A 14958-nucleotide genomic window follows, 5' to 3' on the forward strand; every position below is an offset into this window, starting at 1 on the left:
GAGATTCACTAAGCCCTAGAATGAAGGTGCTTTCATCCACAGAGGCTCTGCATTTGCTTCTGCTGGACACCTGGGGGCACCGCCATTTCAGGACCATGTTTTAGGGATTACGTAGGTGGTATGAATTTGGGGTACAAACATGCACAAGGGGTGGCTTATAGTTACAACCCTCAGGAACTGTTTGCTGGTTTTGTTTCTCTGTCTCTGCTCAGCATCAAGCAAATGTCCCTTGCGGCCCCTGAGGGAATGGGTGTGGAGGGGAGGAAGCTGTGAAGTTGGGTTTGGTTCATCCTTACACTCAGCTGGTAGCCCTGTGGGATTCCAATTTACCAGGGGCAGTTTTCCTTAGACCCTTATCTTAGGCAGACACTGAACTCTGATTTCTGTCCCCTTCTCCTGGATAAGGTCTTTAAAACCTAAATTCATGTTGCTCCATTTCCTCAGGGCAAAAGAAGTCAGGAGTCAGTTTATGTTCTCAGTCCTGTGTGTTGGTTTTTCCTCATCTCTCTGACCTCCTATGGCTGGAGTCCCCTGGGCTCAACCCTTCCTTTTCTTTTCCAGCTACAACTGAATCCCTTTGTGCCCTACTGTAGTTTCATGACTATCATGAAAGTTTAATTACTATCTCTGTGTTGACAATTTCCAAATTTATGTCTCAATCCCAGACCTCTCTCTGCTACTCCACACTCAAATATAATCTGCCTATTCCACATCTGTAATTGGTAATTCTAATAAAGATTGCAAAGTTAGCATGCCCAAGACAGAATTCCTAGACTTCTTCCACCTCCGGCTTTCCCCATTTCAGTTAATGGCCATTATCCTTTCGTAGTTGCCCCAGAAGAGATCCTTGGTTTCATACTTGACTCCTCTTTCCCTCACACCTCACATCCATTTCCGGAAATCCTCTTGGTTATAACTAATAGATCCAGAATCTTACCACCTCCACTGCCATCACTCCATGCCGCCTCGTCTCTCACCTGAATGGTTGCGGTACCTTCCTAACTAGTCTTCCTCCTTCTGCTCTCACTCCCCACAGAGTGTGCCTGTAAGTCAGATCATGTCACTTCTCTACTCGAAATCTCCACAGTTTCCTTATCTCACTCTGAGTAAAGGCTTTATCTGCCCTCATACACCTCCTCCCTCCCCTCAAATGCATCGCTAATCTTCTCTCTTGCCAGTCTCTCTGTCAGTCAGTTCTATTCAGCCACATTGATCTTGCTGTTCCTCAGATGTACCTGGTAGTCTTCTGCTTAGCATATTTGTATTCTGTTCTCCCTGCCTTGAATCCTCTTCCAAAGATACCCACATTGTTCTTCAGGTGTTTCATCAACTGAAGCCTCTTGGTAGGCTCTTCCCTCATTGCCCTATTTAAAACTAGATGCCTCTCCAGCACTCTTTATCTACCTTTATTACTTTATTTTTCTTAATAGTCTATAGTTAGCTTCTGTATAGTTCCATGTGCTGTTCTAAGTACTTTGCAAGTACTTAATCACATATTTAATCCTCTCACAACTCAATATGTTACTTTTATTATCCCCATTTTACTGATAAGAAAACCAAGGCACAAAAAATTTAAGTAATTTGTCCAGGGTCACACACACACCTGGTAGGTGGCTGAGTTGGGAATTAAACACAATCTCATTGTAAAGTCTGTGCTGCTAACCATACTTTATGCTGTGTTTCCATATGCAGCATTTGTCACTTTTTATGGTATTATATTACTTCCTTACTTTGTTCACTGTGGGTCTCTACCTGCCACTTCTGTCCCCATCTAAATGTCAGCTCCAGGAAGACAGAGTTTTTTCTTTTATCTGTTTTGTTTACTGCTGTATCCCTGGTACCTGGAACAACGTCTAGTCTCTAGGTTCAATGAGTATTTATTGAAGAAAAGGACATTATGTACTGCTTTAGAGTGGTAAGATGTTTGAAAGTCTCAGTTACATAGATAATTTCGTGGGAGAAAAAAATCTAATGGCCATAAGAAGGAGATCTGAAGAGCCCAATCATACGATATGAAATAGAAGAAAATGATCAAAGTAATCTCCTCTTCCCCACAAGAATGGCTCCAGCCTTTCTGGGTTTCCCAGTAAATACTTTGAAACTTTTAGAGTCAAGTACACAATTCCAGAGCAATGAAAAAGATCAGAACTATCCAGTTCATTCTATAGCAATTAGGCCACAAGACACTTGTATGACCTTGAGCATGTCTTTGGTCTTTTCTGAGCCTCTTTTTTCCTTTTCCGTAAAGTAAGTTGGCAATACTGAGCCCATAGGATTGTTAAGATTACAGGTTAGGATCTAAGAAGCCAGGATAGTCCCTAGAAAGTAGTTAGCGCTCAGTAAATGATAGGAGTTATTATGATAGTGACACTATTTCAAGACAAAAATAGCACACCAAAGAAAACTTTACTCCAGATTAGTTTATAATTGTAGATTAGAAAAATTTAAATAAAATACTAGTAAAATAGACCTATTGGTAGAATAATCTACCAAAAGAGTTTACCTGAATCATGCATGAAGGTTAAATCAATCAATATTGAAAATCAATCAATATTGTATACTATGTCAATAGGATAAATAAGAAAATCACGTGCTTATCTTGATGGTCATTTTGTAAAATCTAATAAAATTCATTACTAATTCTTAACAGAAAAAAAGCTCAGCCTGTGATAAAGAGCTTCTATGTTAAGTAGCCAACTTTGTACTTAGAGAAACACTAAAAGTACTTTTTTTGTTTGTTTGTTTTTTAAAGATTTTATTTTTTCCTTTTTCTCCCCAAAGCCCCCCAGTACCTAGTTGTATATTCTTTGTTGTGGGTCCTTTTTAGTTGTGGCATGTGGGACGCTGCCTCAGCGTGGTTTGATGAGCAGTGCATGTCCGCGCCCAGGATTCGAACCAACGAAACACTGGGCCGCCTGCAGCGGAGCGTGCGAACTTAACCACTTGGCCACGGGGCCAGCCCCACAATAAAAGTATTCTTAATTAAAATAACCAAGAAAAAGAGGCTGCCTGCTGTTGTCATTGTGATTATTCTTGTTTTAGTCTTGACCAGAATTTTGTAACATTCTCCAAATGCAACAATAAAAAAGGGTTGTCCAGACTAGGAAGTGGTGTAAATATTGGAAAGAGAGAGATAAAAATATTGTAGATGATATGATTTTATATTTAGAAAATCAAAAGTAATCACAGAAAAACTAATAATATGAATACAAATTCAGCAAAGTAGTTAGATATGGGGTGAATATATAAAAATCTGTAACAATCTTATATATGAGGTATAACAAGTTAAAATATCTTCGCTTTATGTTCCATTTACATACATTTGCCTTCATTTTTCCTAAACATAATAGCATTGAATCATAATCTACATATGGGGGCAATTATGAGACATTTCCAAAAACTTGGCAAATAAAGAAAATAAGATTATCCTATGGGAGTTAAACTATAAAATTAATTACTGAATGGGTCACAACAGAGACATGTGAAGCATCCTAAAAGAAACTATTTCTCAGGCCTAAAATTTAAATATAATCTGATAGAAGGGAAGCAGAGGTCCCCAAGATCACCCCCAAGTTCAGTGATTAACTAGGAAGGCTCATAATTCTCAGCATACAGGCATATTCACTACTAAGAATTATTACAGTAAAAGGATACAGAGCAAAATCAGCAAAGGAAAAAGGCACATGGGGTGAAGTCCAGAGGAGAGCGGGTGCAGACTTTCAAGAGTCTCTCCCAGTGAACCTGCACAGGATGAACTTAATTCCCCCAGTAACGAGTGAGACACGAATGAAATGTCTGCCAGGGAAGCTCACTAGGGACTCAGTGCCCAGGGTTTTTCCTGGGGACTGATCACGCCTACATCCTCTGCCTGGCGCATACCAAAATGCCGTTCTCCTGGAAGGAAAGCAGGTGTTTAGCATAAACCATCTTGTTTGCACAGTCTAGGCAACATGAGCCACTCTTACCAGTTCTGCTAATGGTGGGAACCCTCCCCAAATCAATTCTCAGAAGCCAGCTAAGGGCCAGCCTTGTAAGCAAGCCTTTCAAAGAATAGTGGACCTGTTATACTAACTCTTTCTAAATAGTATTTAAAAAGAGAGAGAAAGAGAGGTTGGTCAGCAAGGGAAGCAAAGAAGAAGGAGACCTTGGGACATAAATAACAGTGATGTCCATTATAGCACTCTCCAAGAGCTGAGCGTCACGGCAGGGATCCAGAAGGCATCTCTGCGGGATGGGAGAACACCTCCAGCTGCCTTATCTGAAGCATGCTCTTTAGTATCATTCAACTTACTCCCTTTGTTTTGATTACAAGACATTTCTAATTTATCTTAATTATTTGTTTAATTTTTTGTATTGATATTATATTTAAAAATCAAAAATGCATATTGTGAAATCTCTTCATCCCTTCCAGTCCCAATTCGCTCAGGTACTCTCTGTCCGTATACGTAATCACTGTTGTCTGTTCCTTGTTTATCCTTCTATAGATTATTTAAAAATGCATATATGAGCCAAAACAAATATATAGTCTCTAGTCTTCTTAACTATATAAATAGTAGTAGCATGCTACGCACACTGTTCTGTATCTTACTTTTTTTTCGCTTAATAAGAAATGTTGGTGGTCTTTCCATATCCATTCGTAAATAACTTCCTCATTCTTTTTTTTAATAGCTGCATAGTATTCCATTGTATGCCTGTGCCATAATTTATTCTGCCAATCCCTTATTGCTGATCATTGGTTGTTTCCAGTCCTTTACTGTTACTAATAATGCAAAAGGAATAACTTTGGACTTATGTTATTTAACAGGTTTGAGGGTATATCTGTGGGGCAAATTCCTAGTTGTGGAATTGCTGTTGTTAATGGAATATGCATTGAGATTTAATAGATAATGCCAAAATGTCTTCTAAAGAGTTTGTACGAGCGTTTACTCCTACTCTCTAGATATGAGTGTTTGTTTCCCCATGTTTTTACCAATGGTGTATATACTCAAACTTTTGGAAATTTTGCTGAACTGATAGGTTTAAACATGGTATTTTGGTGTAGCTTTGATTTTATTTCTCTTATTATCAGTAAAGTTGAGCATCTTTTCATGTATTTGAGCCAATTATGTTCCCTTTTCTGTGAATTCCCCTGTTATCTTTCACTCATTTCTCTGTTAGGTGACTGGTCTTTTTCTTATTAATTTGGAGAATCTCTTTCTATACTAAGGATATTAATCCTTTGTAATATGAGCTGCAAATATTTTCCCCAGTTCATCATTTAGCTTTTGATTTAGTTTGTGCTATATTTTACTTACTATGCCTAAGCCTTTGATTTTTGAAACTGGGTTTATTAATCCTAATCATAATAGTTAGGAAGATCTCCTCAGTTACAAAAATAACCTTTATTTTCTTTCGGCACTTTTATTGTTTAATTTTTTTACACAAATCTTTTATATATTGGGTATTTATCCTAGTGAATGGTATGAGGTATGGATCCAACTTTTTTTTCTAGATTGCTATCCAGTTTTTCCCACCAATTTGAACTGTCATCTTTGCATATATACTCAAGTCCTATCTGCTTCGGGGTCTAATTCTAGACTCTTCATTCTCTTCCATTGATCTTCCGCCTCCTCAGTGCCACACATTTTTAATCACTGAGGCTGTAAAGTCTGTATTAATATCTGATGAGTCTAGTTCCCCTTCTTTGCTCTTCTTTTTCAGGGTTTTCCTGGCCAATCTACTTTTTCCATATGAACTTTAGAATTATTTTTTTCAGTTGCAGGGAAGAGCCTGTGGCCATTTTTATTGAGGTTGCTTTACATTTTAATAAACGGATGTAACGATATCTTTCAAATGGGCTCCTAAGAACATAGTATATTTTTCCGTTTGCTCAAGTCTTCATTTTTATCATTCAGAAGTGTTTTTAAGTTATTTTTGCTTTTTTTTCACTTCTTATTAAGTTTACTCCCAGGAGTTTTATCTTTCTTGTTGTCTTACCAGTTTGTGATTCTTGCTTCCTATGTAGATCTGCATTTGGGGAAAGGATATCCTTATCATGCAAAGGGTATTCTGGTTTGACTGTCAGTTTAATTCTCACTGTAAATGAAGGCATTGGCATTCTAGATTTATATGTCACTGCATGTGAGCAGTTAATATGATCCACAGTGAGAGATTAATCCAATCTTCACATACAAGTAAGTCAGGTTCCAGAGCCTATGAGACTGAGAGCCAGATCCTAGATCTTGGAAAATTCACCCTTGTAAATACTAGTCTATGTTGCCCAATGGGGTGGCCTCTTGGTAGACAGCCAGGTGACCTCTCCCTGTGACACTGCAACCGTGTATATGCCTTTATTTAAAAAAGTAATAATTCACTTGGCAAACTTCACTATTTTAAGAAAGCCTCTTACACATGGTAGTTAGATATGAATGGCAGTCTCTTCAGCTGTTGCAGATGTTTCTGCATCCGTTTGTGAGTATAAGGGCCCGTTTTATACACTAATGATGTGCTTTGGGAAATTAGTGAGTAACTATCTTTGGTCAAATCTTTAATGAAAGTTTTAAATTCTTATATATTACAGAATTTCACAAACTTATTTGGACAGCCACTAGTCTGCTTGCTTTCTCCTACAGCATATCCAAAAGCTTTACAAGGTATGTTCTGTTATTACCTGTTACATCCGTAGGTTGTAAATAAACACTGTCTACATTTTGAATAATATTGATCTTTGTCTCCCCAACCCATAATGATCACATGTGGATTTATAGTGTTTAATGTGGCAGCTGTCAATCTGAAATAAACCCATAAGTCTTGCCAACATCCAGACTTGTTTAATATGCTACCATTGGGCCTTGAGATAATTCTAAAAGAAGTAATAAATCATCCCTGAGAAAGGGGCGGTTTTGGTCCCTTGCTGTTGGGGAACTCACGATTTGTGAACGTGTTTTGCAGATGTTTGTTTTGGTGTGCTCATCATCATCTGTGTAGCGTGATTTCCTATATCTCTGGCTACATATTTTAGGCATCTTTTAAGAGTGTAAGATTTCTGGTCTAGAAAATGTTTCAGCCTATACCTAAGAGTTAGATAACCTGGCACAACTTAAAGGGTTTCTTTTATGCACATTGTTAGCTTATATTTTTTAAATAAAAGAAACTCTTCTCAGTGGGCCAGAGAGACAGGTCAGTGTTTGGGCCATTTCTCAGATGGCTGAGAAATGAAAGACTTTTTGTCTTGAGTAATTTGTCCTTAATAAGCAACACATAAGACCTGATTCTAACCCGCAGTCATTAAGTTAGGTGAAATACTAAACAAACCTTGACGCTGTTTTGGCAGTCCTTGTCACTGTTTCACTATCTCCCTGACTGTGAATAGTGCGGTGTCTCTATGGGAGATGGCATTTTACTGCTACTCCCCAGCCAGAAGTCCTGTCTGCTGACATAGTTTGACACAGGAAGTGATGGTCAGCATTCGAATGCCTGACAGAAGCTGGAGGCTTTTCACCGTTGTTTTAAGGTAAGTTCTGCTATCTAACAGGGAAAAACATGTAGAAATATTAAGTTCATGTATCCAACAGTCAAATTACTAAGGGATAGAACTTACCTTCAAACAACGGTAAAATTCTCCTGCTTTGAGGACTTTGTTAACCTGTTTCTTATTATTTCTAGAGAAATGTAACCCTTTCCAATTACCTGAGAGTACTTTTTTGCTATCCGTTTGTCCCTTCAAGATGCAGCTTTATTTAAAATTGCATGGTCTAATTGATTAATAGACCCGTTAAAGGCTTTAGTGAGTAGAGAGTAAAAACACAGACTCTGGAGGCAAACTGATTGAATTTGAATCCCAACTCAGCCACTTACTAGTTGTGTGACTTTGGGAAGTTACTTAGCCACTCTGTGCCTCAGTTGCTTTCCTATCAAATGAAGATAATAATAGTACCTACCTCATTAAATAATTCTAGGTATATTGTAAATATTTACTATGTGCTAACATCATTATTAACTCAGTTAATTGTAATTTTTCCTTAACATTTTTCAGTTCAATATCTTATCTTTTGTGCTATAAAGCTTACATTTGCCCTGTTTGGGCACAAAACTAGCAGATACCTAAGTAGTATTTGGAATGTTAAATTTGTTCCTGTACCTCTGGTATCTAAAGTCTACAGTTCTCTCTTTAACCAAGAATTACTTCATTCACTCAACAAACATTTATTCAACATTTATTTGTCAAGTACTATGCTAGGCACTGGAGATAACACTGACCACACAAATGCAGTTATATTTCTCACAGAGCCAAATGTCCGGTAGAAGATAGAGACAGCCTAACAGGCAACTAACTACTGTAGGTGCTATTAGTGTTTCATAGCAGGAAGCACATGGAAGATGTAAGACGAACTCTTAACCAGCCGTTGAGGGTGAAGAAAGTGGATGAAATGATGTCTAAAGTGGAGTTGGAGGATACACAGAATTAGATGGGGATGGGAAATGGTTGAACAAGAGTGTTCTAGCAGAGAGAGAGTGTGTGAGCCCTGAGATAGGAGCTCTGAGATGAGAGAGTTTGTGGAACATTTAGAAAAATTAAAGCAGTTCCTGGCTAGTTAAAGGGTAGAGTTTGGGATTGTGTGACTGAATTACGAAAAACCTTCTAAGATTTGTTAAGAGATTTAAATGGAGGACAATGGAGTGCTGTCAAAAGATTTTAAACAGAGGAGTTGCATGAAGGAGGATTCAGTTAACCTTGTGAGGAATGAATTGGAGAGAGCCTTGATGGAAATAGGGAGGTGGTGGGGGCCAGAACCAGGACTAGTTAGTTAGCTTCAAAAGATGCTCAGTCAAGAGAACCAACAGAATCTGGTGGTGGACTGGATGTGAGGGAGTAAGGGAGAGGAAGGAGGCAGGTATGGACTCCAGGTTTCTAGCTGAGGTGCTGGTAGAAACAATGGTACTGGATAAGAGGCAGACTTGTGAGAGAACAAAAGGGGAAAGAATTTGCTTTCAATTTTGGACATGTTCAGGTTGAGGTTACCTTTGAGAGGTAGGTTGAATATGGTAGTCTAGAGCAACTCTGTCCAATAGAAATGTAATGGGAGTCACATATGTAATTTTAAGTTTGGTGGGTGTTTTTTTTTTTTTGAGAAAGATTAGCCCTGAGCTAACTACTGCCAATCCTCCTCTTTTTTTGCTGAGAAAGGCTGGTCCTGAGCTAACATCCATGCCCACTTGCCTCTACTTTATACATGGGACGCCTACCACAGCATGGCTTTTGCCAAGTGGTGCCATGTCTGCACCCGGGATCTGAACCGGCGAACCCTGGGCCACCGAGAAGCGGAACATGGGAACTTAACTGCTGCACCACTGGGCCAGCCCCAATTTTAAGTTTTCTGGTAGCCACACTAGAAAAAAGTAGAAATAGGTGAAATTAATGTTAATAATATATCTTTTTGTACTAAGGCTTTGAAATCCCATATTTTTTTACACTTCACAGTTTGTCTCAGTTTGGACCAGTCACATTTTAAGTGTCCAGCAGCTGCCATAGGACAGCACAGTTGTCAACCTGAGGTGCTCAATCTAGGCTGCAGAAGGGGAACTGGGAATCAGTGGGCACATAAAGGATAACCAAAATTATGGGAGTAGGTGCGATCGGCAGTGTGTAGGGCCAAAGAAAAGAAAGAACATATTGGTATTTAAGGCATAGGCAGAGAAAGAGCAACTAACAAAGGAGAATGAGAAAGATTGGCAATTCTAGTCATTGTCATGGAATCCTATCACAAACAGCCCATGATCCAGCACTTGCCATATTTGGATGAAATTTGTAAGTTACAGGGGAAAAGGCAAAGGAATATGTTCATTTTCCATTTCTCTTAAGTTTACTAGGCTCTATCTTAAGGTGGTTCAGCACAAAGCAACGTACCTGGGGTGTGTTTTTGTAGTTCCATGCAGAATTTACTTTGTTGAATTATGATTTAATGATCTAGCCTTAATTTTATACATTATCAGTATATTAAAATGTTCCTCAAATGCATCTCTTATCTTTTGCAAAAGTGTTGTGTCTCTCTCTCTATATATAAAACATGTTTGTTATTACAGATCAGTCTCAACGAGGTAGCCTCTTCACTCTCTTTTTGAACAATCCTCTAATGGCCTTCCTATTTGTCTCTGGATTGTCAAGCATGCGTAGAGGCCTGTGGGAAAAGTGTCAAGAATATCTTCGAAAAATCAACCGCGATATTGCCCAGCTTCTGACCCATTCACGTTCAATAGGTACCCTACTAATCTAACTGCACACTTAACAGAGTGTACTATGATGATTTAAAGTGGTTTAAAATTGTTTAAATTGTTTGAATTTTTAAAGGTATTTTGTTGAAGGCAGGAACGTTGAGAAGGTTTTCCTGAACTTTTCTTTCCCTTTGAAATGTATTTTCCGTTTAAGCATCCTTTTACTGTCACTTTTCTCCTCTTTGCAGATCAGGCATTTCTCCAGTTTTTTGGAGATGAATTTCTTCGCTTGCTTCTCACAAGATTTATCTTTTGTTCAGCCACCATGAGGATGCACAAGATTTTTCGGGTAGGCAAAGAATGTTATTAAAGACCAGTTTTACCATTTTAAGTATTTAAGAACCATGTATTATATTTTACCTGTATTAAAGTTTGAATAGATCCAAAATAATATTCACAAATTAAAATGTAAGGCATGAAGATGAACAATATAAGGCAAATCTGAGTACCTACCACCCAGTTTAAGAAGTAAAATATTTTAGTTATCTTTGAGGCCCCTCTGTGTATCCTTCCTAATCCTGTCTCCCTCTCAAATGAAACTAAAATCCTGAATTTTATAATTATTATTTGCTTTCTTTACAGTTTTGTCACATGTGTTTGTATTCCTACACAACATATTGATGGATTCATATTGTATGCATTCTTCTACAACTTGCTTTTTTTCACTCACTGTTACATTCCTGAGATTGAGCTATGCTGACTGACTGTAGCTTTCATTCATTTGTTTTCACTGCTATATAGGAGTCCATTGTTTGACTATATATCACAAATTGCTCATCCATTCTACTGATAATAGACGTTTAGGTTATTTCCAGTTTTTTATTATTATAAACAATGCCTCTGTGAAATCTTCTATGAGTTTCCTGGTACATGTATATAAGGTCTTCTCTGGGGAGTGTACCTAATGGTGGAATTGTGAGGTCAGAGGATATAGGCATATTCAGCTTTACTGGATAATGCCAGACTGTTTTGCAAAGTGGTCATATCACTTTTTACTTGCACCAGCAGTGTGTAAGAGTTGCTAGGCTCTAATCCTTGTCGCACTTGTTTCAGTCATACTTATGTTTCCTGTGAATCTGGTGGGTGTAAAGTAGTAGCCCATTGTGGTTTAATTTTCATTTCCAGCATTGCTGTTGAGGTTGAGCAGCTTTTCATATGTGTTATTGTGTTCCTTGTGAAGAGTGTGCTTGAGTCTTTTGTCTGTTTTGCTCTTAAGTAGTTGGTTTCTTTCTGAATATTCATGTGTTCATAACGCTGTTCATTGAGGTTTTAACAATTTTAGCCATTGTATTTTTTACTTCTATAAGTAACATTGGGTTCTTTTTCAAATATACCTCAACTTTTTTTTTTTTAAAGATTTTATTTTTTTCTTTTTCTCCCCAAAGCCCCCCAGTACCTAGTTGTATATTCTTCGTTGTGGGTCCTTCTAGTTGTGGCATGTGGGACGCCCCGCCTCAGTGTGGCTTGATGAGCAGTGCCATGTCCGCGCCCAGGATTCGAACCAACGAAACACTGGGCCGCCTGCAGCGGAGCGCGAGAACTTAACCACTCGGCCACGGGGCCAGCCCCGAAAAAAAATATTTTAAAACTAAGAGCTACAAAAGACTTTTAAAAATGTTCAGGTAGGGGCTGGCCCCATGGCCCAGTGGTTAAGTTCTCGCGCTCTGCTGCAGGCGGCCCAGTGTTTCGTTGGTTCGAATCCTGGGCGCAGACATGGCACTGCTCATCAAGCCACGCTGAGGCGGGGCGTCCCACATGCCACAACTAGAAGGACCCACAACGAAGAATATACAACTAGGTACTGGGGGGCTTTGGGGAGAAAAAGGAAAAAAATTTAAAAATCTTTCAAAAAAAAATAAAATAAAATATTTTTTTTCTTTTTATTATTATAATTTTAAAATGTGAAAGAATTATACAGTGAGTACCCATATACACACTATCTAGATTCTGCAGTTAACATTTTGGTGTGTTTGCTTTCTCACACTTTGTCCATTTATCCATCCTTCTTTCCCTTCATCAATTCATCCCATTTTTGGATGCATTTTGAAATAAATTGTGGACATCAGTAGACTTTACCCTCAACACTTCATCATGCTTATAAGCAATCAATTACTGACTTCTTTTTTTAATGTAAAGTTTACATACAGTGAAATGAACAAAACTAATGTGTACCATTAGATGAGTTTTGGCAAATACATACACCTGTGTAACTCAAACCCCAGGCAAGTATACAGCAAAGCATCATTTCAGAAAATTCTCTCCACACCCCTCTTCAGTCAGTCCACTACCTATTAACCCACAGACAATGCTCTTTTTATTATTATCATTCTCCATTAGTTTCACTTATTCAGGAATTTGAATTATACACTGTGGATTCTTTTGTGTAAATCTTCTTTAACTGAGCATATTGTCCTTGAGATTCATCCGTGTTGTTTCATGTCTAAGTAGCTCATTCCTTTTTGTTCCTGAGTAGTATTTCATTGTCTGAATATAACAGTTTGTTTAGGCCTTCTCCTTTTGATGATTAGCTGGGCAGTGTTAAATTTTTGACTATTAGAAATAAAGCGGCTATGAATGTTCTTGTACAGGTCTTTGCACAGACTTGTGTTTATGTTTTGAATTTTCTTGGTCATAGGGTAGGTTTGTGTTTAGTTGTATAAGAAACTGCCAGACTTTTTCTCAAAGTTGTTGTATCATTTTTTATTCCCAGCAAGAACGTATGAACATTTCTCTACATCCTTGCCAACGTTTGGTGTTGTCAGTCTTTTAAATTTTAACCATTCTGGTGGATTTATAGTGGTATCTCGTTGTAATTTCAGTTTACATTTCACTGGTGAATAATGATATTGGACATCTTTTCATGTGCTTATTAGCTACATTTTATCACATTTTGTGGCTTGCCTTTTTGTTTTCTGTTCCTGATCTGCTGAGAGTTTTTATTAGGAATGGGTATGGAAGATTGTGAAATACATTTTTTCTGCATGAATTGATCTGATATATATTAATTCTGTTAACATGGTGAATAGCATTGCTTGATTTTCTAATTGTAAGTCAACCTTGTATATCTGGGTTAAACACATTTTGTGGTCATGTATTACCCTTTTGCATTACTGTATTCAATTTGCTAATGTTTCACTATGGATTTTTGCATCTGGTTTTATGAATGATTATAGTATTTAATTTTCTTTTCTTGTATGTCTTTGTATGGTTTTGTTAGCAGGGTAATGCTGACCTCATAAATTGAGCTGGGATGTGTTTCACTGTCTTCTGTTACTTAGAGAATTTCTTTAGAATTGGTATTATTTCTTCCTTAAACAGTTGACAGAATTCATCAGTGAAGCCATCTGGACCTGGAGTTTTTTTTTTTGGAAGGTTTTAAATTATGAATTCAGTTTCAAAGGCTGTTCACGTTTTCTATTTCTTCTTAGTTTTGATCATTTGTGTCTTGCAAGTCGTTTGTCCAATTTATTGCCAAAAATTATTCACAATATTCCATTGTCCTTTAAATTCCTATAGGCTCTCTAGTGATATTTCGTGTCTTATATTGGTTATGTTTCCTTTTTTTCTTTTTCAACCTAGCTAAAGGTTTATTAATCTTAATGATCTTTCCACATGAACAGTTTTTGCTTTCATCGATTTTTTACTGTTTCTCTCTTTTCTATTTATTTCCATTCATGTTATCGTTTTTCTTCTTTTTAATTACTTTGATTTTAATTTGCTCTTTTAATTTCTATATTTTTAAGCTTAGATCTAAAACCTTTTTTCTCTTCTAATACAAGTACTTAGCTTTTAAGCACTGCTTTAGTTGTACGATTTCAGTACTTTTAAGTTTGTTGAGACTTGTTTTATGACCCAGCACATGAATTATCTTGGTGAAGGTTCTAGCTGCGCTTGAAAAGAATGTGTATTCTGCTATTATTAGATTGAGTGATGTATGCATGTCAGCTTGTTCAATTTGATGTTGAACGGTTTGTTTGTAAACAGTGTTCTCCAAGTCTTCTATTTTCTTACTGACTTTCTTCTTGCTTGTTCTATCCCTCACAGAGGAGTAGCCAAACCTCGAGTTAGAATTGTGAATTGGTTAGTTTCTCATTTCAGTTCTGTTTTTACTTTGTGCATTTTGAAGCTGCTACTGAGTTCATACATACTTAGAGTTGTCATGTCTTGTTGAAATTGCCCGTTCATCATTATGAAACGTCTGTCTTTATGGATGACAGTATTCCTTGATCTGCAGTCCACTTTGTTCAGTCTTGGTATAATCATGCCTGTTGTCTTCTGGTTTGTGTTTTCATGGCAAATCTTTTTTCATCCTCTTACTTTTAACCTATGTCTGTCTTAATATTTAAAGTCGTTTCTATTCAACAGCATTAAAGTCCTGCTTTAAATCTAGTTTGACCATCTCTACCTTTTACTTGACATTTTTAGTTTTAAATTACATTTATGTTAAATGTAATTTTTAAAATAGTTTGATTTAAATACGCTGTTATTTGTTTTCTATTTGTCCTGCCTCTGGTTTGTACGTTTTTCCTTTCTCTCCTGCCTTCACCTTCATTTAAATTAATTGAGGTTTTGTTTTGTTTTAGAATTTTAACAACACTGTTTATTTATGCTATATCTCTTGTTTTACTTTTTTAATACCACTTCACATTTAATATAATTATCTTACAGCAGTGTACTTTGATTTTCTCCCTCCTATACTCTCTGTAC

At 37.3% G+C, this 14958-nt stretch overlaps 1 protein-coding gene across 5 annotated transcripts in view; it reads left to right on the forward strand.

Annotated features, from left to right (window-relative positions):
- SCAI (suppressor of cancer cell invasion) overlaps positions 1-14958 on the forward strand; it is a 143403-nt gene that overhangs the window by 115957 nt on the left and 12488 nt on the right. For 4 of the 5 annotated variants that reach the window (XM_044778786.2, XM_044778784.2, XM_044778785.2 and 1 more), the window contains 3 exons: positions 6560-6632; positions 10063-10236; positions 10440-10540. In XM_044778786.2, the coding sequence (XP_044634721.1) occupies positions 6560-6632; positions 10063-10236; positions 10440-10540 (348 nt within the window). Of the gene's footprint in view, positions 1-6559; positions 6633-7351; positions 7493-10062; positions 10237-10439; positions 10541-14958 lie in introns of those variants that run through there. The other variant, XR_011506239.1, reaches the window with a different exon arrangement.

The sequence above is a fragment of the Equus asinus genome, chromosome 10 (genome assembly GCF_041296235.1).
Source record: "Equus asinus isolate D_3611 breed Donkey chromosome 10, EquAss-T2T_v2, whole genome shotgun sequence".
In the NCBI taxonomy this organism is placed as follows: Eukaryota; Metazoa; Chordata; class Mammalia; order Perissodactyla; family Equidae; genus Equus; species Equus asinus.